The sequence below is a fragment of the Ictidomys tridecemlineatus genome, chromosome 6 (assembly GCF_052094955.1).
Source record: "Ictidomys tridecemlineatus isolate mIctTri1 chromosome 6, mIctTri1.hap1, whole genome shotgun sequence".
Classification (NCBI taxonomy): Eukaryota; Metazoa; Chordata; class Mammalia; order Rodentia; family Sciuridae; genus Ictidomys; species Ictidomys tridecemlineatus.
Window position 1 is genome coordinate 155,368,255 of NC_135482.1, and position 23,476 is coordinate 155,391,730.

Sequence of the window (23,476 nt, forward strand, 5' to 3'; positions counted from 1 at the left end):
CCTTTATACGATTGGCCCCCTGAGCGCTTTCCCATTCCCCAAGTGTGGAGACAAATGTCAGGGAGTGAACGCCCCTTGTAATAGCTTTCAATCAATGACAAATCAGAGTCAGAGGTACCCCAGCTTCCTGGCCTCTCAGGTGGGGTAGCACTGAGGTGTGCTAGCTCACAGTCTTCCCTGCTTTTTTTTTTTTTAATGCCTTTTGTTAACCTCTACATGGAGACACAGCTTTGAAATGACAGTAGGAGTCAGTTTTATTTTTATTGTTATTATACTTTTCTTGTTACAAACATCGGACAACCCTGATTTTGTAAGTTCTCAGGCTCTTTGATCCATATCAAATGGAGCAAGTATGTAGGAACACTTTGTGAACTGTAAAATCATAGAAAAATATAAGCTCATTGTACTATTAAAAGCTTGGAAATGACATAGTCTTTAATTTATTCTTGTGATGTAATAGAGATCAAAGAAATCCAGTTTTCTTTCTACCCAGACCCCTTCTACCCAAGAGAATTTCTTTGTTAAGTTTAAAAAAATTTTTTTTAGTTTTTGATAGGCCTTTATTTATTTATACATGGTGCTGAGAATCGAACCCAGTGCCTCACACATGCCAGGCAAGTGTGCTACCGCTGAGCCACAGTCCCAGCCCTCTTTGTCCATTTTTTATTGTGGCCCAAACAGACTTGCAATATCTCAGAGTTTAGGCAGGCTGCATATTTATTAGTATGCATCTTCTAAATGACATCTGGTAAAGAAAGATAATAAGGGTAAGGTTGAGGAGATTTTAATTTATTAGCATTTATTACTTATACCAAGAAGGGACAAGGTCTCACTAGTTACCCAGGCTAGCCTTGAACTTGGAACCTTCCTGGTCTCTTGAAAAGCTAGGATTACCTGTGTGCACCACCATGCTTAATTGTACCTAGGAACATTTTTATTTTCATTTTTTTGTGTGGGTTTTGTTGTTGTTTCTCCCAGTACTGGGGATTGAACCCAGGGCCTTGTACATGCAGGGCCAAGTGCTATATCACTGAGCTGTTATCTCCCACCCTTTTCATTTTTTATTTTGAGGCAAGATCTTGCTAACTTGCCCAGGCTGACCTTGAACTTGTGATCCTCTTGCCTTAGCCTTGTTGGTAACTGGATTACAGTTGTGTGTGCCACTGCTCCATTTAGTTTTCTTTTTTTTAATATATTTATTTATTTATTTTTAGTTTTTGGTGGACACAACATCTTTATTTTATTTTTATGTGGTGCTGAGGATCGAACCCAGCACCCCGCACATACCAGGCGAGCGCGAGCTACCGCTTGAGCCACATCCCCAGCCCCTCCATTTAGTTTCCTATCACAAAGAATCATTGATATTATTGTGGGTAACTGTGAGTCATTCATCTTCATTGGCATAGTACTTCATGGTGTGACTATTTCAACGTATCAAAATTGGTTAATCTGGCCTCCTGGACACCAGTGTTTAGGCTTTCACATTTCTGTCTGCAATGAACAGTAAATATTCTCTTTTATGACTCTTCCTTGGTTACGCACCCGTTGAAGTATTACTCCATTTATATATAAGAATGGAAACCTGGGTCGGTTGTAGAGCATGTGAAATTTCAGTTTTTCAAGATACTGACACACTAATTTCCAAAGCAGATGGAGAAATTTATACTTACCAGCAATATTTGGCTATCTTATTCATCTATCCTCTTCAGCATTTGATATTGTAGACGCCTTAATTTTTTTTGGGGGGGGTACTGGGGTTTAAACTCAGAGGTACTCAACCACTGAGCCACATCCTCTACCCTATTTTGTATTTTATTTAGAGATAGGGTCTCACTGAATTGCTTAGAGCCTCACTTTTGCTGAGGCTGGCTTTGAATTTGTGATCTTCCTGCCTCAGCCTCCCAAGCCACTGGGATTACAGGTGTGTGCCACCATGCTTGGGTCCTTAATTTTTAATTGAATGGATAGGAATTGGTATTTCTTTATAATCTTGATTTGCATTTCCTCAATTAATTATGAGGAATTCAATATATGGAACTGTAAAAAGATTTTATCCATATGAAAGTAACTCAGATTTGTATCTCATATAAGACATGCAGATCAACCCCAGACAGATTAAGGACTCAACACTTTAAATTTTCAGAAGAGACTGTGGGTAACTGTCTTTAGATCTTGAGGATGAGGAATAAATCTTAAAACACCAGACACAAAAATCATCACCATAAAATAAAGATGTGAGGAATTTGACTATACTAAGATTAAAAATTTGAGTTCATTAGAAGACATGTTAAAGAAAGCAAACCAAGAGAAGATATATCACATATAAAAACAAAGAATCTATACCAAGAATGTCTTATGCCAACCAATGGAAAGGATACAACCAAACAGAAAAATAGCAAAGTCATAAATGGGCATTTCATGAACTTTAGATAGGGCAAAGGGGAGGGAGTGGAAGGGAGGGGGCAAGGGGAAGGAATGATGGTGGAGTGAGTTAGACATCATTACCCTAAGTACATGTATGAAGACACGAATGGTGTGAAAATACTTTGTGTACACCAGTGACTTGAAAAATCGTGCTCTATGTGTGTAATATAAAATGAATTGCATTCTGCTATTATGTATAACAAATTAGAATAAATAAATAATTTAATTAAAAATGGACATTTTAAGGAAAAGGCAACACACAAAGCCAATGTTGATGCTGAGACTTAATTTTCCCAATTCGAGAAAGCACCTTATGGAGTAAAACAGGATTCTTTCCCCTCCCTCTCCCCTCTCTCTCTTTCTCTTTATTTTGCACTATTAAGAATGGAGCTTGGGAGGACCTACCCTGAGTTATACATCAGCCCTTTTTATTTGGAGACAGGATCTTGCTAAGTTGTCCAGGCTGGTCTCAAAGTTTTGATCCTCCTGCCTCAGCCTCCCAAGACACAGACACAGGTGCTGAAAATAAAGTGCTTAGTCAACATTGCTCGTGTAAATCAGCCCAGAAAAGAGGCCAAGAATGCCCTCAGGCCCCCCTCCGTACTGATTGTTCAGAATATTTAAAAAGAAGAAAACATTATTTCATTAAATAAAGTGCAATAGAAGGGAATGGCCCTTGCACAAAAGTCTATTATGAGCTGCGTGCAGGGGAACACACCTGTAATCCCAGTGACTTGGGAGGCTGAGGCAGTTCGAGGTCAGCCTTAGCAACTTAGCAGTAAGTTGCCCTAAGCAACTAAATGAGGACCTATCTCAAAATAAAAAGTATATAAAAAGGGGGAGGGGGCTGGAGATGAAATTCAGTAGTAAAGTTGAATCCCCAGTACTAAAACAAAACAAAACAAAACAAAAACAAAAACACTCCATTATGTATTTGATAATGCATCAATACAAATTCACCTCCAGTCTTTATTTACCAGTATAAATACATGCACAGGGCAGAGCCTCAATCAAGGTGTACAGACCATCTTGGATTGTGTTGTTTTCACTTAATGGTATTTCAGTCATACAATTTAACCTATAGAGACAGCCCACATTGTTTTTTGAGACATTGATAAGATATTCATAGTACACCATAGTTCACTGGACTTTTCCTTCATCCTTAGTGCTTAGGTGCAGAATTTCTGGATATTAATGTCGCCAGTGGTTTCTTTTTTGCCATGGTGCACTAGCATTTCCCAAACCATCTAAGTATCCCAATTCCACCTTTCAAAATCCACTTGACCTTGACCATCATCTGACCTTTGCAAGCTCATTTTTCCCAGGTTTATGGAGAGGTGTCACAATGCTCAGAAATATTGAGCCTTAGATTCAACACATTTTTCTGATGTTACTTATTCTCACCGAGAATGCTCTTTATGTCACCCAAGCCTTTCAATTCTGGCGTTCCATCCTCGGATTTACTGCTTTGGGACGGATGCTTTTCTTATTCTAGACGTCATCTTCACTGTTTGCCTTCTTTGATGATTGGTTGAAGTTTGTATTTTTCCTTTTTTTCAAATCAATATTTTCCTCGGCTTTTTTGTTCGTTTTTGGTTTCCTTTTTCAGTTCTTTGCTTGCCAGCCCTGTGTTCTCTGTCGCCATTTGGTTCTGTGTTTTCTCTTCTGTTTGCTGTATAGCTCTGCAGTCTGTTTTTTCAGGCATTCCTGGGGGTACATATTTTAAAGAAAATCATACTTTACATACTGTTTTCCATCTATAATCATGTGATCGGTTTCCATGCCTTTAAATATTATTTCTCATCATTTTAATAGGTATATGGGTATACTGAATAAATAATGGATTAAAAAGTTTCAAATGAGTAAAAATATCTTTAAATTAAAATGGGTTAAAAAAATTCCCCATTTTTAACATTTATATTTTTTAACTTTTTCATTCATGACCGTTTGCTTAGAATAAATTCACAGATGTTAAATTGCTGAGTAGGAGAAAATATAAATGTCTAAATATTTTTTGAGTAAATAATTTCACATTGCTTACAAAAAGATTCTACCAAATTATGACATGGCATTCTTTTTTTTTTTTTTTTTTTGGGGTGTGTGTGTGTGTGTGTGTGTGTGTGTGTGTGTGTGATTGAATCCAGGAGTGATACTCTTAACCACTGAGCTACATCTGCAGCCCGTTTTTTATTTTGAGACAGCCTCTCACTAAGTTGCTGAGGCTGAACTTGAACTTGTGATCCTCCTGCCTAGGCCTCCCAAGTTATTGTGAAATGCAACCTATTCAAGCTTGGTATAGCTTTCCACAGAAAACAAAAGGGAATATGACAATCAAAATTGGGGTTTTTTTTTTCAGTATTGTTTAGATAGTCTCCTATTGATGACCAATCTTTAGAAATATTACTATATGAGCTGTTTTCCAGTATAGAATACATAAATAAAATACAGTTACAAAATAAGTAACTTCTTTCTGAAATGTCACCTTCACAGTGCCCTCATTTTAGTAAAGGACATCCAGCTGATGTCAAGATCAGTACCGAGGGGGGCCTGAGGGCATTCTTGGCCTCTTTTCTGGGCTGATTTACACGAGCAATGTTGACTAAGCACTTTATTTTCAGCACCTGTGTCTGTGTCTTGGGAGGCTGAGGCAGGAGGATCAAAACTTCGAGACCAGCCTGGACAACTTAGCAAGATCCTGTCTCTAAATAAAAAGGGCTGATGTATAACTCAGGGTAGGTCCTCCCAAGCTCCATTCTTAATAGTGATCGCCTAACACAAGCGAGGGCCCTGGGTTTGATCCTCAGCACCATGTAAAAATAAATAAACAAAATAAAGATATTGTGTCCAACTACAACTAAAAAATAAATATTAAATAAAGGTGTGTGTGTGGGGGAAGAATAGTGGTATTTTGGATTAGATAGAAGGAAGTGAAGGGAGGGGAGGGGACATGGGGGTAGAAATGATAGTAGAATGAATCATTATTACTCTATGTGCATATAAGACTATATGATTTGTGTAACTCTACATCAAGTACATCCAGAAAAATGAGAAGTTATACTCCATTTATATATAATGTGTCAAAATGTATTCTACTGTCATACTGTCATGTATAACTAATTAGAACAAATAAAAATATTTAAAGATATAATGCAAAAAAATAATTGGTATAAATTGAATTCTATTCTGAGATAGTAAATGTTCTTGATGTCTGTTGACAGTGAAATTTTCATTATGTGTGGTTACTACTAATTGGTTTTGTTCTTCATGACTTCAGACCCTCACTCTCACCTACATTTTCCCATAATTTCCTTAGTTGTAAATAATCAAGGTCAAAATTTCCATATTTTCTCTTTATCACTTTTTAAAAATAAATCTTTTGTCTCAAGTTCTGGTGAAAATTGGTTGGTATATTGAAAAGTCATGGCATTTCCTTGTCTGTAACACAAACTGCCCCCAAGTTTTCCTCGAAAGCTAGAATCTCAAACTCATTCACGCAGAGCAGAAGCTCCCAAAAGATATTCTGCAAGGGAAGGAAATGAAATATTGATAATTAATTAGAAATTCTGAAGGAAAGACACTCTCACCAAGGAAGACCAGGTTTCTATAGTTCTCTAACATCACATCTCTAAACAAATTCCACGGAGCAGGCTCCAGCCTTCCCAGTCCTCTTAAGAGAAATCAGTGACCATATTCCTCAGTGATAATAGTTTCAAATGATTTTGAGGACATATCCTCATTTTCTGTAGGCATAGGGAAGAGAGATTTTCCTTATTTATTTTTCCTTTTAGAATTTCCAACGATAGGGCTGGGGTTGAGGCTCAATGGTAGAGCGCCTGCCTAGCACCTGTGAGGCACTGGGTTCCTTCCATTTTCTGGTGCTCAGGAGGCAGGCCTGCTCTCCAGGGATCTTTAGTTCTAGCACATCAAAGCAAGCTGGGATTCCTAAGCCTGGGAGAGAAGGCTAGAGCCAGATGTTGGGAATGGCAGACTGCAAAGAAAAGGGCCCTGGCCAGATGTGAGTTCACCTATCCTATTTATTAATAGTGAGGAAGGACCCAGCCGGATTTGAGTTCGCCTATTGATTAATAAAAGGAAGTGAGATCCATAAACATTAGGAAACAGCCAGAAGTTTCTTCCACAGACTGTCTTTAGAGGAGCATCAGTACAGAAAGCCTTTAAGTGATTGAATATGAGACCTAAGGGGAAATAAAATTTGAAAGCTAATGAATGTGAGTTATTCTGGAGACAGTGAAGGGCTAGAAGAAAGGATCAAGGGGGGCCCTGAGGGAATCAGAGTGTAGTGATTGACAGGAGGCTTTAGCAGGGGTAGGGAAGAATGCCCAGCACCAGTTCCAAGGAAGGAAGGAATGGTCAACAGTGCCTCAGGGAAGAGATATTGCTATGATCTGAATGAGTCGGACCTTATGATGGAATTTGTATGTTGAAACTTAATTGCAAATGTGATCATATAGAGGGGTGGGTCCTTTAGGAGGTGACGGAATCAGGAGGGTGCTGGGATTAGAGCCTTCATCAAAGGGCTTGAAGAAGGGGTTTTGTCACCTTTCATTCCTTTTGCCATGAAAGGGTGCTGTGTTATGGTTTGGATGTGTGGTGTCCCACCAAAGCTCCTGTGCTCATGCAGGAATGCTGAGTTGGAATGATAATTATGAAAATGTCACCTAATCTGTTCATCCTAGTTGGAACGGACTTGGTGGTAACTGTAGGCTGGCAGGATGTGGCTAGAGGAAGTGGGTCATTGGGAGTGTACCCTGGAAGGGCTCATCTTCCCTGCTTGTTCCCTTCCTTGTTCTCTCTGCTTCCCAGTTCTGGAGAGCTGAGCAGCTTTCCTCCCACACGCCCTTCTGCCATCGTGTTCTGACACATCTTGGTCCCAGAGCAATGGAGTTCACCGACCATGGACTAAACTTCCTACCCAGGAACTTTCTCTCCTCTAAGTTGCTTTTGTCAGGTATTTTGATCACAGTGATGAAAAACTAACACAGGCAATGAGAATCCCTCATCAGATACTGAGATGGTGCCTTGATCTTGTACTGCCCAGGCTCCAGAATTACGAGACATCAGTTGCTGTTGTTTTTAAGTTACAGTCTGTGGTATTTTGTTATAGCAATACAGATAAACAGAGGCAGATATCAATCAAGATAAAGATATAGTTTTTAAAAACACAAGTTGTGGTTGTGTAGTTTCAAATCAAAGGTTGCCTCAAGTCTTTCTGGAAGCAGTTCTGTGTGACCAAATGACCTTTTGAAATTTGGAATGTGGGTAAATCTCAGTGTAAGCACATTATGGTTTAATTTAGGTCTAGGGCTGGTGAAAGAGCTCATACCTGTCCTCTGTAAGGGACAAGTTCATACCTGAACAGTGAGGTCATCATCTCAGTCACTGTGATCAAGTGACTGGGGAACATGGGTAGCCCTGGGACAGGAAATGGAACCCAAGGGAGTAGGCTGGGTTGGGGGGTAAGGGCTTAACCTTTGCCTTTTGAATGGTTTTAGAGAAGGAATCAAGATGAATAGAAATGGACTCATTAAGATGCACTAAAATGTGTTCAAGGATGTTAATTGTAGCATTGCTTGTGATACAGATTGGAAGCTACTCAAGAGTCACCAACTGCAGAGTGGACAAATAAATTGTGCTGTAGTCAATCAACAGACTTCTAAGTGACAACTCTTTAGCTTCAGCTCCCAGACTTGGCTGCTACTCTGGGCATGACTAGTGAGTGTCATGGGCAAGTCTTTTGAGGAAAAGCAATAGGGAGAAAAAAAATGGATTTACAGGGGAGAGGAATGGGGAAAAAAGGAAGAAAGTGATAAAATGAAAGAAGCAGGTGCCTTGCCCCATTGCCTCAAGGACCTAGTTGTCTGCTTTCCTATTTGGAGCCTCCTCCTAGGTGCTCAGTTCTCCTCCTTTCAAGCCTGCAGAGCTTCCTTCCCATTCTGGAGGGAGGGAGGGAGGGTGTGGTGAAACTCTGAAAACAGACAGACCTGCCTTATATCACTAAGAGACTGGCAAACTTCTTTAGTTTGTCTGTCTGTCCCTTGGTTTTCTCACCTGCAAACCAGGGGAGCTAGGACTGGTGCATGACAAGTACTGGCACCTAGAAGATCCTGCAGAACTGGGATTAAGATGCCTATCTTCCCTCAGGCCAGAAACCTTTGACGCTGACCAACAGAACTTTCTAGACTGATGGCTATGGAATGGCACTTGAAATGTGTCTAATGCAACTGAGACTGAAATCTTTATTTTATTCAATTTTTATTTTTATGTATTTATTTAAAAATTACAGTACTGGGAATTGAACACAGGGCCTCAGCATCCAAGGCATTTCAGCATGCTGGGCAAGCATTCTGCCACGGAACTAATCCCCAGATCCTTGCTTTACTTTTATGTTTTTTTTTAAATTTAAATTTGTTATATATAACAACCTTGTTTTACTTTTAAATAGCTATCTATGGCAAATGTCTACCACATTGACTGGCACAATTGCTAGGGTGTTCGCTGGGTTGGGAGTGTGGCACGGTCCCCTGCCAGGCCATGGAGCAGGATGGCTCATTCTTGTGCACACTGAAAGGCGCCGGGTTCGCTCTGCCTTTACACTGTGATTTCTTCCCTTAATAAACCAACCCTCTCTGAGTAAAGCCGGGTCTGGCGGGACTACAGCAATTAAGAGCTCAACCTACTTGTCCCCTTGCCTCCCAGCCTTTCCAACACCGGATAGAGCCTCCCAGGGTCATGGGCTCCCTGATACTTTTTTTGCAGCGAGGCGGAAAGAGTGCATTTCCACGTTCGTTTCACCGACCAGGAAACTGAGGCTCGGGGAGGTTGTGGCAGATGGTGGGAAGCAGCGGCGCTCCAGTCTTAGCAGAAACTCGTAGGAACTCTAGCTGCTCCAAAGACTGCCCGTGGGTCGGGTTGTCAGGGTGTGTGGGGAAAGCGGAGGGTAAATATTTGGGGCTGTAACCCGGGATCCGGCCACAATTCGTCACTGCGGTCCACAGGCGGGCGCGTGGCGAGGGCGGTGCTTCGGCGACCGGGGCGTCCCCGAGGTCGGCAGGGACCGACCCCGGCGGCTCCGGCTTCCGCGGCCTCGCCCCGCCCCGCCCCGCCCCGCCTCCGCCCGCGGCTATAAGACTGCGGGCCTGGCGGTGGCGGGAGCCGGAGACTGAGCGGACGCGGGCTGGGTCGGGAGCAGCCAGGGCGCGAGGGTGAACCCCGCGGCAGCTCCGATTTCAGCGCACAGTCCCCGGCTGGCACCTCGCAGGGCCTCCCGCCACGCGCGCCGTGCCGAGCCCAGCTGCCCCATGAAGCCTCCCGCAGCTCAGGGCAGCCCCGCGGCCGCCGCAGGTGAGTGTGGGGTCCTAGGCTCCCCTCGAAGCCCAGCGGGGGGTGGGGGTGGGCGAGAGAAGAGGAGTCCCTTGTTGTCCCTTTACGCCCCGCTCCCTTCCTTCCTCACCCGCGGGACCCTACCCACTGGTGACCGCGCGCGCGGGCGGATGCAGCTTAGCTCCTCGCGTAGGACTAGGGATCCGAGCCCGACGGGTAACGGGCACCTCCTGACTCAGTCTTCCCACTGCCACCAGATTCGCACGCGTCCGGGCGGAGCGAGCGTAGGGACAAGCGCCCGACAGCGCGTGGGAAAGACTGTGGCTGTGTGGATTAGCTGGAGGACCTAGGCTTGCAGCCTCGCCGTTGCAGGCTCGGTTTCCTAATCTGTGCAACAGGCTGGCTAGCTGGAGGCACTTTGGGGAGTGGTTGAGGGTTGAAAGAACTGCGTGAATGACACCTGAAAAAGGCGCAGTAAATGTTAGTATCCTAGGGAGTCGTGGCGGTCCCCTCCTGTCCCCAAGAGTAGCTAACCGCAGCCCCCATCAACTGAGCTCACCGTCCCTGACCCCAGCCCCGGCCATGGACTCCGCGGCTGCCGCAGACCTGACCGATGCGTTGTGCGAGTTTGACGCGGTGCTGGCTGACTTCACGTCGCCCTTCCACGAGCGCCACTTCCACTACGAGGAGCACCTGGAGCATATGAAGAGGCGCAGTAGCGCCAGCGTTAGTGACAGCAGCGGCTTCAGCGACTCAGAGAGTAAGTGTGACCCCTTGCTAGGACAGTGGCCCCGTGACCTCACTGCTCAGGCTTTAGCCTCAGTTTGTTTTATCTGTAAATAGACATGAGGGGGTCAGGAAACCGAGACCTAAAGCTCCAGGAGACCTGGAAAGTTGAGTCTTCAGGACTTGTAAGCCCAGCAGAGGTGGGACCCATGAAGTAGTCCCGGAAGGCTTTTGAAGGACACGTTTACCTCTTGCCTACAGGTGTGTCATGAGCCCATGGCAGGACTCCTGGGACCTCAGCCAGGCCTTTCCACAGTTTCCTCTCATTCTTCTTCTTTCCATTTCTGACCCTTCTAAGCTATAACTTTTTAGAGTATGTGGAACAAGAGTCACCTGAATGGTGGTGGTGGTGGTGGTGGTGGGGGTTGGGGGGGACATGGGTGGACACAGTACTGAAACATTTGTGAAACCAGAGAAGATTTCATAAGCTGCTGTTCTTGGAATTTTTGAAATAACTTCTTGCCCTTTCTTCTGGCCCCGAGCTCCCAGACTGGTTGCTCCATTGTATGCAGTTTTGAAAGAATCTCTGGCACTGCAGAATTAAAGTACAAGGGTTTTAAGAGTGTCCCTCTTCCTTCAGGCGGTTGGTCACCCAGCCTGGAGGGGGAGCTAGAGAGTAATGACACGGAGGGGATTCCTGGTAATCTTTCTTACAAAGGGGTCTACCTCGGGACCTTTTTATCCTAAAAAAATCTTGTAAAGAGACAATTTTTATTTTTTTCCCCAGGAATTCAAATGCCCTGTATGATTATGGATGTCTGTTTGGATGTCAGCAGATTTGGCAACTTTTAAATATTACATGATTGTTGATTTTCAAATCCTGGATTACTTTATTGTTTTTCAAAGTGAATTTAGAATTCATCTGTTTATTCTAGATCCCTTAATCCCTAGATGGGTTGCAAGCATGAATGTCACTACCTTTGCTGCCTTTTATTCTGAGGGTAAAAGGAATGGCCTTATGATTCTCTTGTTTTGAAATCTGAAGCTTTCTCTTGTTATTGGGCAAAAGATTCATGCAAGACTTGCTGCTGAGCTATTGTCCTGAAAAGGGATGTGGATCCTTATCACCCTGGTGTCGGGGTCTGAGTCAGAAATCAGTTCCAGTTTCCTTGGCAGCCCTGCCAGAGAGTTAGAACAAGCTGTAACATTTGAGTAGAAAAGGGATTGAAGACTGTGCTCTTAATATTCCCTTAGAATTTTGGGGTTTTATTGCTAATGACCTGAATGCTCATTTTCAATGTCAAAGGGAAGTCTTCAAATTTTTGAACTTTTTCAATATCAATGGCCAGACTTAAACTTGTCTCCTTTTTATTGGGGCATGGAGCAAGTTCTTCTTCAAATACAATTCTTTTCTCCGTGGAAAAGAAAGCCGGGACAGTCTTGTCATTCCTGCTCTGTGGCAAAGAGCAGCTCCTTTAAAGCCAGAGCGTCATTCTGCTAGAATACAACCTGAGCATGTCCATTCATGGCTACTCATACTTTCCACTGGGTGGGATTTCAGATCTTTATGTGTTTTCAGGGGTCTCAGAGAATGAACTGACATACATTCTTAACAGTTTGGGGGGAGATACTTGGGATAGAACTTGTGGGTTTTTTTTTTAGGGTATATGTGTATATTTTCCTTTCTGCTTCTGTTGTTAACTGTTAACCTAACCCTTAGTTTGGTGGTTAGAGAAGTAATGGGAAGGGTCTAAAGAAGGCTCAAATGACATTCATCTTTGCTATAAATGTGTAGTTTGTTTCCCACAAGACTAGTTAGAAATAATCTTGGCAGGAGTTGTGTGTATCTAAATAGTAATTTCTTAAGGAAGCATAATATGTGTACTTTAATTGCTGCCAAGAATTGAGCACAGACATTTGTTACACTCATTTGTCTGTTTGATGTTTTTCTGTAGAAGAAAATGCAGGAGAGGTAGAGCCTATTGAAAATTAGCTCTCTGGAGGGGAACAACCAGAGTAATGAGTGTAACAGCAGCTCACTTTTGCCAAGCCCTTACTATCATTATTCTGATAATTATTTATTAGCTCTTACTATTAGTGATCTCTTTTTTAAAAAAAAACTTGCCCTCTTTAATGCTTAAAAAAACCACTAAAATGCACATATGAGACTATATCATACAGATCAGAATCATTGGAACCATTGTCTTTCATGAAAATGTTATTTATGAAGCTATAATCAGTGTTACCTGGTTTGTCCTCTACCTTTTACAACTCTGTTTCTCAGAGGGTGCAATAAAGGTACAAAGGAGATCAGAACAGGATTCCTGTTTCTTTGAAGAGCACTACTTCTTCCACCCAAAGGAGTAAGTTACTTAGGAAAGAAGGATGGATATTGAATGAGGACTACTCTTCCTGTTCCCACTTTCAGGGAGACCTCCTAAGACATGAAGGGGGCAAAATAAGATTGCAAAATAAAAATTCACATTAGGGATGGATTCAAATGGTAGCTGGTTAAAACATGGTAGTATCTTTCCCACAGATTTGTATTCCAACATATATCACATACTTTACTGGGAACATCTTTAACTTAAGCAGTAAAAGAGCAATCTAGCTGGGAGCTAGGGCAGTGTTTTTCAAACTTGACCCTTAGAGGTGCTTTAGAAGTTGTGAATATTTTTGGTTTAAATGTATCTATCTATCTATCTATCTATCTATCTATCTATCTATCTATCTATCTATCATCTATCTGTGTTGTAGTTGGACACAATACCTTTATTTTATTTATTTTTTTAATGTGGTGCTGAGGATCAAACCCAGAACCCTGCACATGCTAGGTGAGCACTCTACTGCTGAGCCACAACCCCAGCCCCCATTTAAATTTGTTTTTAAGAATATATATTTTTAGTATTTTAAAAATTATGAAAATATAATAGCATGATTTCTCCACTGTGTTTAATCAAAATTTTACTCCTTATAGTCCACATTTTAACCAGTATGGTAATTTCTATTACCTGACTTCATAAAAAGTTTATAACATTATCCTAAACCTTAAAAGATGGTATGAATTTTTGTCCTTGAATGTTTTGGCATTTTGCCTTTTTCCTTTGCGGGGGGTGGGGTGGGTGGTGATGGTGGTGCCGGTGGAGATGTTTTGATACTTAATAGGGAGAGTCTGTGGTCTACTGTGTGTCCTCAGCTATAATGATATCATAGACCATATTTGGGAATAAGGAACTGGCTTCTTCAGCATGAGCAACGTATACCAAATCTACATATCTTTGTCTAGACTATTCTGGTCTAGCCTTAGGTGAGGGAACATTTTGGGTTCTGGGGGACCAGAATGACAGCATATCAGTTGATGTGATTTGGGAGTCACTGAGACTAGAACCTGGATTTATTGAAACCCTGAGTGGATAAAGCCAGGTAGGAAGCTCTCCGGATGTCTGGTACTGTGTTAGGAATTCTGGATGAGTGACAGATCTTACTCTGGCCAGGGTGGTGAAACTGAGTATAGGGGCTCTTTCTTATGGTATTCCACTGTAGTGAGGCTGTCAGAATCTAGATTTTGGGGAAGAGAGTCCCCACCCCCACCCCGTCTCTGCCATTCCCTGTGGGAATAGGGAAACAGATCCAAGGCTTTCTTTTTCTCAGTTAATTACTATAGTTTGCTTGCTGTAAAAGTGTGGGATTGTTCTATATTTACAGGGGCTCTGGGCAAGGTTTACTGTCTGTGGTTTTACTTCCCTCTAGAGTAGCACATGTCAGTGCTAACCCTAAATTACCTCTCCCTCCCCAACTAAAAAAAAAACACGTCTACTTTTTAAACAAGTCTCTTGTTTTTGCCTGGAGTTTCTGAAACTCTGTTGGTGTACCTAAAGTTAATTTGGTTGTGTATTTAATATGCTTTTACTTCTTTTGATGCTGTCTTAGAAAACCCAACCCCAGAATTTGAGGTTCCCTGGCTTCGGTGCACTAAGAGAACCTGGCAAGGATATTTCCAATAGGGGAGTTAAGATGATTGTGAGAGAACTTCAGAGCAGATTGAAGTAGATCTTATAGGCCCTCACATATTGAGCCATAAAACCTGCCAAGTTTCCCCAAATCATCCCACTATGAGTCCATGGAGCCTCTATTAATAGCACCTCCTGATACCAGGGTGGGGCATTAATACATGAATACACTATCAGCCAGGGACACATTGCTGTCACTTTATCAGACTAACTGGCTGATGTTTTGCAAGGAATAGAGTTCTAGGGAATGGGAGTCAGGCCTTGCTTACCACAATACCTACTATGAGATTCCATTCGTTATAGGTGTGTAATAAAAGTCTGTGGGAAGAAGTTTTATTGGGTAAAGGATGAAGAGAGGTCTAGAGTTTGGGGTCCCTCTGTGTAGGGGGTTTGTTCTTGGGCCCGTCTGGAGAGAAACTTAAGAATTTTGCTACCATCTAAAAAAGAGCAGGATCCAGGGTCCAGAATATTGGTTTTCTTTTTCTTACTTATGAGGATCTTTTCTCTCTTGGGCTTACTATTTGCCATTTTGCTAGGAACTTTATTAAAACTACAGGCATCATATACAGGGCATCTGGCCTATAACTGCCCTTTTGCATGGTCTCTGTCCTATGAGATCTTTCCATGGTGGCATGGCTTCAGGGCTCTTGGGGTTGCTTTTTTTCATGAATGGCAGGTTTAGTTTATTGCTATAGCTGCCATTTAGATGCAGGTTTGACTTAAGGATGCTGGGACTTCATTTCCTCTTGATGGTTGAAGGTCGAACATCTCAGAATGTGGAGTTAGGTCAGCCCAGATGGTGTAAGGACATGGAAAGAGAGCAGAATGGTGGTGTGGCAATGAGCCAGTGAGGCGCGACCCTGTGTGTGTGTGTGTGTGTGTGTGTGTGTGTGTGTGTGTGTGTGTGGTGGTGGTGCTGGTGCTGGTGGCAGGGGCAGGGGGAGGGGAAGCCAGCGCATGCTAAGCTGGAATGCCTGTGTGTGTGTATGTTTTTGTATATAGTGATACTGTAACTAATATTTTGTGTCTCTCCCTCCCTTGTTGCCCGTGTAGATGAGTTCATTAACAAGAAGAGACAGCTTCTGACTATTATAGGAGTTTGGCTTGTGACTGAATTTATCAGTCAAGTAAAAGTCTGGGAGTAGTTTTCTGAGTTTGAGGAATGTACTTGATGAAGGCATTTAGCATGTGGGTCAGGTTCTGAAGGAGCAAAGGCAAGTGAGGGCTGTCCTGTGAGATTATGGCTCTTCTGCTGAGTGTCCTAAGCCAGCTGGGTTAGTTGAACTTTCCCCAAATCCTCACTGATACCCTTTTTCCTCCCTCCCGTTTTCTTTCTTCCTCCCTGCCTTCCCTCCCTCCTCTTCCCTCCCCTTTTCCTCCTTCCCATTTTCTCCCCCCTCCCCCTCCCTCCCTCCCTCCCTTTCTCCCTTCCTTCCTTGCTTTTTTCCTTTTTATGATACAGGTGATTAAACTCAGGGTCTCCTTATCACTGAGCTACATCCACAGCCCTTTTTATTTTGAGACAGGGTTTCCCTAAGTTGCTGACGCTGGCCTCAAACTTGTGATCCTCCTGTCTCAGTCTCCTGAGTCTCAGTTGGGTGCATGTACCACTGCACCCAACTTGGTTACCCATTTCCCCTACTATCCTCTTTTGCAATGTGCTTTTCCATGTTGAGATATTTTTCCTTCTACAGACACTTGCTAATGTTTGGTCTACTTGTCTGGAGAGCAAGAAAAAAAAAGTGATATTTTTCTCCTATCCCGAACATGAGTATATGAGGGTATAAAATTGCTGGAGATATTGGGCCTAACAGAGATGAAGTTTAAAGTCAGGGGAAGGTGCATACGGGGTGGAGTGAGGTGTGGTGATGAAGCTGACTCCCAAATGCCAGCTGTTCTGGGAGATAGAGACCAGAGAGGTGCCCTCTGAGCTCTGGGCCAGCAAGTCTTGGAGCTGGAACTTTGCCCAAGGACAGGCATGACTTGCTTGATGTCTTTCAGAGCCAAGGGCCTCATATACCTTCCTCTGGTGTGTGACCTGACTCTGGGACTCTCTCTAGTTTTCTTACATCATCTCCTCCCTACAAGTGTCTCAGGCTCTATCTGTGGCAGTTCCCCTGGTTATTGCACGGTCATAGACAGTGATGCTCCTCCATAGGTCCAAAGTCAGCACAACCACTTTCCTTTGTGCAAGGGACTGCTTGAGAGGTGCGCAGCTGATAAACCAAGTTGAAGGGCTTCTCAAGTCAAGTTTTGGAGAATACTCTCTGAGAAATATTAAGAGGAGGGCCACAGAAATATGTCCCTGTGTTAAGTGCACTTGGGAATAAGGCCCAAACTGGCTTCTTTATCACGAGACATTGCAGGCACGTTAAAAATGGGAATGCCAAGGGTGCTTGGTGTTTCTGTAACTTAGTTGATCATGCAACTTCTTTTCCAAGGACCAGCATTTCGAGGAGTAGGTTTGGGGGGCATATGTAGGTATAAGGTTGGGTGTTTGGATCTTGGTGTTCATCATCAAAGCCCTGAAAAATAACTGTGGTCCTATTAGGTGACCCAGGCTGGACCCCTGGAAGGAAGAAAAGATTGTGAGCACTATTCACAAGGATATTCTGGGCATGTTTAGAAAAGTGGACGAGATAGGCATATAGGCCAGAAATAAAGAGAAGATAAGATGGCACCTGGGACTGGGAGAAGGTAGGAGAAGAGGGAGCCTCATACCTGGGAAGGTGTAGCAGCCTTTTAGGGCTGAAGCTGAACTCTCTCAGAACCAGAAACCTCTTTCTGCAACCTGATTCCTTTAAACTTGGATATCCTTTTTAATGTAGTCAAGTTCATATTTTAGTTAAAGGAACCAAAAGGCAAGATGTTTTTGCCTCCCCCTGAGCTGGAGGGAACTGGCTTCAAGTGAAGGAAGCCCAAGGAGGAGTAGGAACCTGCCAGACCCTTGTTATTCAGCTGCCCTTACTCACCTGAAGAACTTTCCAGAGCTCATCTCTCCACCACCTCGGCTAGCTTTGTGTGCTCTTTTACCCAGAAAGGCTGTTCCATTGCCACCTCAGCAGCCACATCCTGCTTCCGCTGGCGGCTCTGCCTTTGAGCCCTTTGCCTTGGTGCTGCTCCCTTTCTCTTTCACCACCCCACAGCTGGGCTAGCCATGGTCTGATTTCCTCTACCTTGGTAGGACTCAGAGACTTCAGAGCAGGAAGGGTCTTTAAGGATTCTTTAGCCCACATTTCTGTTTTATTGCTGGATACACTGAGGCCCAGAGATACTGCCTTGCTCAAGGGAACTTGAGTGCTCAGTAGCTAAGCTGCTTTTGGTCCTTCTGCAGTCCAGCCCTGGCTCTGGGTCCTTGCCTTGCTGTTGTGCTAGTCTCTGGGGTTATAAGAATAGAAGGATCTATGAAATCCCTTGCATGTCTGTAGTAGGTAGCCCACCAGGAATAGAAGCCTCTTCTTCTTCTTTTTTATTGTTATAGTGCATTATAATTATACATAGTATAGAATTTGTTGTTTCATGTTTACAGATGCCCACAATATAACAACGTGATTTGGCCAATTTCACAGGAACAGAAATCTGTATCTTTGACTCTCCTTGTTTCTAGAGTGCAGAATCTTGGGGAAATCCACAACAAAGACTCTCAAGAACAGTGCGGAGGATTATTAAACCATAGGATCCACCTTTGTTTGTACCTTAGGGGGTTCCGAGAGCTGGGGGACATTTTTCATGGAAGATGATTCCTTATTTCTAACGTGTCAAACCAACCCCCACCTCTATCAGTCAAGCACTGGCTTGACCACTGGGTCTGACACCTGTTCAGTAGGCTCTTGTGTTCTGGCTGAGGTCTGGTCCTACTGATCCCTTACACTTTGGTGTGTTTGACTGGAGAAACACACACACACACACGCACGCACACACACACCTGCCCCAAATCATGAAATCATTTTAGGGTATAAATATAAGATTTCAAAATCTACCTGATTTCTTTACTAGAAATTTGCAACTTTTGGAGCTAAATGGTTGGTTATGAGTAATTAACAGACAGCTGAGTGCTATTTCTAATGATTATGTTTTCTTTTCTGGAAGGTGCAGATTCACTTTATAGGAATAGTTTCAGCTTCAGTGATGAAAAGCTGAATTCTCCAACAGAGGCCACCCCAGCTCTGCTCTCGTCCACTGTTGCTCCTCGGAAAGGTAAGCTCAGGGGATGGAGTGTGAGCTTTTCTGCTTTTAATTTTCCTCCCCTTCCCAATCCTTCTCTTTTCCTCTTGTACCTAACCAATCTTTTCCAAATTTGAAAAACAAATAGATAAGACTAATATCAGTATGGTAGAGTGTGAACTGGAATTTGTAATTCCTCAGGGTTTTGATCTGTGTGAGGACAAGAGTAAATAATTTGGGGTAGACAACCTGCATTCATGGGGGAAAAGATGACTTGTAGATTCCAGACTGTTCTTTCTCATTGTAAACATGACTGTGCCAGGATGATAGTGCTTCTTTCTGTTCTCCTCCCAAGCTACTTGGTTCCAGAATTTAAAAATAAGCAATTTGGCTTTGCAGAAAGGATTTTTTTTTTTTTTTAGTGTATTAACTATTTAACCAAAGCTTTCACACGACCAATTTAGTAATTAACTTATGTCATCATTATGAGACAAGAAGTGGCCTAACATGATCCAGAATAGCAGCTCCAGCCTGTCTCTACTGTGATATTAATAGATCTAAAAAGTTTTTAAAGATGCATGAGCAGTTTCTTAATTTTGGGAATTGACAGTGTCTCCAACTGGAGAGCTGAATGTTCTGTTGTACTGGACCAGCGCCCTTTTGAAAACAAAAGAAGTTTTCTTCCCCCCACTAAGGAAAGTTATACTTGCTGAAAATAGTTGCAGAATGTAATAAAAATGGAACATATTTTAAAAGAAATATGAAGATTCCATCATTTTTCTCAATCTGGCACTGACAGAACTTCTCTCTTTTCTGAAAGAGATATTTTTAAAATTCCCTTCTCGACACCGCAATCCTAGCAGCCACTGGGGATTCGGCCACGGTTCAGCTCTCTGTCTATAATGGATCTGTGGAATTCAGAGACAGAGCAGTCTAGAAAGTAGCTTAAACAGTGTCTAGATTTTGCTACCTGATCCTCTAGAGATAGGAATTAAAGCTGGGGAGGGGGAGCCTCTTTTGGCAAACGGACTTGAAAAGTGAAGAACAATAAGCCAGTTGTAGCCAGTGGAGGATGAATAATTAAAATACTCAGTAATGCATTTTTGGGAAAGCACCAAGGGTAAACTCCACAGAAAAAAGTAAAACATACAGAGAAAATATACATCTCAGGTTACTGAGAGATCAAAATCTAGATAAAGACCGTGACTTCTTGCTGGCACCACCATAGGACAAGGCTTCCTGGGCCCAGCTGCCTCACATCTCCTTCCCTGTGCCACTTCCAGGAGGAGCAGTGTAGTTCTTCGTTCATTTTGTGCTGGAGGGGCTCTGAGGGCTGCAGTACTGCCCTGGGGTGATAGGACAAGCAAGAATGCATCAGAAGGTGGGAGCCATAGGAATTACAGAATGTGGGGCTCCATTCCACACAGCGCCATGCTTGCTATTTTTTTTTTAAAGAGAGAGAATTTTTTTTTAATATTTATTTTTTAGTTCTTGGCGGACACCACATCTTTGTTGGTATGTGGTGCTGAGGATCGAACCTGGGCCGCACGCATGCCAGGCGAGTGTGCTACCACTTGAGCCACGTCCCCAGCCCATGCTTGCTATTTTTGACCAATAACTCAGATCCTTATCAAGCAAAAAGTCAAAATATTTTGTTTTTCCTCCTTTCCCTCCTTTTCCTCCAAACTTTTAAGACAACAAAGTGAGTTTTAGGAGGGTGCAGAGTGAGGGTGGTGGGAGAGCAGGTGATGAACTAAAAAGGACATAGTGAGGCTAGTCTTTAGCATTGGTTTCTGAGTTTACCACGAGTAAAGGTTGGAGCAGACACTCAGGACTGGTTACAGGACATGCTTCAGTAAAGTCTCTGAATATAGATGTAAAATGGAAATAATCCCTCGCATAATCCTGGAAAACCCCAATGTGGGATCATCAGCTGTCTTTGATGGGGAAACTGAACTCAATTTCTTATTTTACAGCCAAATTAGGAGACACAAAAGAGCTAGAAGACTTTATTGCTGATCTTGACAGAACATTAGCAAGTAAGTACATGTCTGGCAATAAAAAAAAAAATCAAACAGAAAACTAGCCGACCCCTTTGATAAAGTGCTGTAATGTCAACCAGCTTGCCTCGGGGCATGAGGTTACATCATAAGGCTTCTTTAGGTTTAGAAATAGGACCCTAGTGGCTTGGAAAGAAATTCTGAGGATAAGCTGGTGTTAAAGTAGACCACATTCCTTTCTAAACTGTGAGGACAGGTCCCTGGTGAACAATGGTGTTTTGTTTGGGGAAATAGAGAGTAAGCAAGACTGGAGCTTTACCTTCCTGATGGCTTGTCAGGTTCCTTAGAGAAGGAGAGCTGGTGGATCACATAAGCATTAAGCAGCACACCAGAGAGTTCCATCCCAGGGAACCCTCTGGCTAATTTTCCCAGGTTAGATCCAGGAAACTTGGTGAGATCTGACTTTGAAGACTTAGGTGCCAAAGAAAGAATTGGTTTGGGGGACCCATACCAATTACTGAATAACCTGGATTAAGGATGCAGTACTTGTTTCCCATTTTGGAATCATACTAATGGTAACCCAATTTGTGTGACCAAAGATATTGACAATTGAAGATATTAGATCATTAACTACAATGGTGGTTGTGGGCTCTAGGGGAAGAATCCTTATAGTCTATCCATATACCTTACTTAAAAAGGACAAGATTGGCCAGACTTCTTGGTGCATGCCTGTAATCCCAGCAGCTTGGGAGGCTGAGGCAGGAGGATCGCGAGTTCAAAGCCAGCCTCAGTAAAAGTGAGTTGCTAAGCAACTCAGTGAGACCCAGTCTCTAAATAAAATACAAAAGAGGGCTGGGGATATGGCTTAGTGGTCGAGTGCCCCTGTTAACCACCCCCCCCCCGCCAAAAAGGGGGACAAGGTTGTAAGACTTAGGAGGATCAACTCCAGCCTCCAGGATGAAATTTGTCCCAGCTCCTCCATTTTTTGGTGAAAGGGTTAATTTTCCATAAAAAGAATTCTGTGCTGTACTAAATAACCAAGTAAAATGTGAAAAATTAGATCCTAAACTGTTTTAAAATAGCTCTGTTCTTAATACTCTTTCAGAAAGATGGAAACATCAGGTAGAAGGTCTTTGCATCATCTCTATTTACCTGTAGATTTTATTGCTCCTTTTCGTACATGCTGCTACACCCTACATCAGAAGATCTAGGCCTGTTTTGACAAGAGATTATTCTAACTGCAGCACAATTTGTATGAGACCTATGTAACAGACCTGTCTACTTCATGGAAATTGCAGTTGGCCGCCCAGTCATTCCAGTTAATCAGACACACATTACGTGGGAAGCCTGCCATTAAGTTTGATGCTTTGATGCCTGTCTGAGACCGTGTGATGTGGTTAAGCATGGGAACATGAACTTCTGTGAGTGGCTGACCTTCTTTATATCCTGTTTACAGGTATGTGAAACGAGGAGTTCCAGGTCCTTTTATTACAAGAGAGAAGCTTCAGAAAGCTCCGAGGACTTGGCAAAATCAGCTACTAGAAAATGCTGCCAGAGGCGATAGAGATGGACACTCACCTACCACCAGGCCATTCTTAGACTCACCTTCAAATTAGCCTGTGGGCCCGTCTCTGGGCAATTTAGACAGTGAAACTGACTTTGTTGACCTGCCTGCAGCTTATTAGAACAGGTGATCTATGCTAATGTATTTTTCTCTTAAAACATAGCTTTCTTGTAATTTAAAGTGCTTTTATGAAAATATTTGTAATTAATTATATATAGTTGAAAATAGTAAAATGCTCTCCCTATTATAATATATTTTTGTATGCAAATAAAATTTGAACTGGAGTCTATATTTTATAAGCTTCCCTTCTCTTTATTTCTCTTCCTGTGTTTCCATTCAGCAATACTCTAGCAGGAACAAAAAAATCAGCACATAAGATTATATACACCACATACTGTGCTATTCTTTTTGGGGGGTGGTACCGAGGATTAAACTCCGGGGTATTCAACCATTGAGCCACATCCTCAGACCTATTTTGTGTTATATTTAGAGACAAGGTCTCACTGAGTTGCTTAGTGCCTTGCCATTGCTGAGGCTGGCTTTGAATTCGAGATCTTCCTGCCTCAGCTGAGCCGCTAGGATTATAGTTGTGTGCTGCTGTGCCCAGCAATAAATTGCACTTTCTTTAGCCTCTTTCTTCTCCTCAAGCTTCTGGGAAAGCTTTTATGTTGAATGCAAATATTTATTTCTTTTTGAAGTGAAGATATTTTTATGGTTTGGGTACGAGGTGTCCCCTAAAAGCTCCTGTTTTAATGCAGGAGTATTCAGAGGTGAAGTGCTTAGACTATGAGAGCCGTAACCTAATCTGTCCATCCTAGTTTGAATGGATTAACTGGGTAGTAACTGTTGGCAGGTGGGTCATGGCTGGAGGAGGTGGGTCACTGGAGGATGCCCTGCATCCCTTTCTCCTTCCCTCTGTGTCCTTCTGCTGCTGGTGTCCTTGCACCATGATGTTCTGCCTCACCTTGGGCCCAGAACAGGGGAGTTACTGACCATGGACTGAACCTTTGAAACTGTGAGCCCTAATAAACTTTTCCTCCTCTAAGTTGTTCTTATCAGTTGTTCTTACCATTTTGGTCACAGTGACACAGTGCTAACACAGAGATAATTCCCATTTTGTAACATGCAATTCAATGGGTTTCAGTATATTCAAAGATATTGCAAACATCACCACTATCTAAATCTCTGCCTCTATGGTTTGTATAGGCTGGAATGTTGTAGCATGAATCAGTACTTTAATCCCTTCT

The 23,476-nt window shown here is 42.8% G+C and overlaps 1 protein-coding gene across 1 annotated transcript; it reads left to right on the forward strand.

Moving 5' to 3' along the window:
- Nucleotides 1-9,575: 9,575 nt before the first annotated feature.
- On the forward strand, nucleotides 9,576-22,518 carry Rgcc (regulator of cell cycle). The gene is made up of 5 exons (XM_078015842.1): nucleotides 9,576-9,786; nucleotides 10,251-10,525; nucleotides 18,591-18,698; nucleotides 20,642-20,704; nucleotides 22,122-22,518. Exons 2-5 carry the CDS (start codon nucleotides 10,348-10,350, stop codon nucleotides 22,127-22,129), a joined length of 357 nt encoding a protein of 118 aa, XP_077871968.1. The 5' UTR covers nucleotides 9,576-9,786; nucleotides 10,251-10,347; the 3' UTR covers nucleotides 22,130-22,518.
- The last annotated feature ends 958 nt before the right edge of the window (nucleotides 22,519-23,476 follow it).

Coding starts and splice junctions, on each gene's coding strand:
- Rgcc (XM_078015842.1), top strand. CDS start 10,348: ATGGACTCCGCGGCTGCCGCAGACCTGACCGATGCGTTGTGCGAGTTT. Junction 10,526..18,590: donor CGGCTTCAGCGACTCAGAGA/GTAAGTGTGACC, acceptor CTTTTCTGGAAG/GTGCAGATTCACTTTATAGG. Junction 18,699..20,641: donor CACTGTTGCTCCTCGGAAAG/GTAAGCTCAGGG, acceptor CTTATTTTACAG/CCAAATTAGGAGACACAAAA.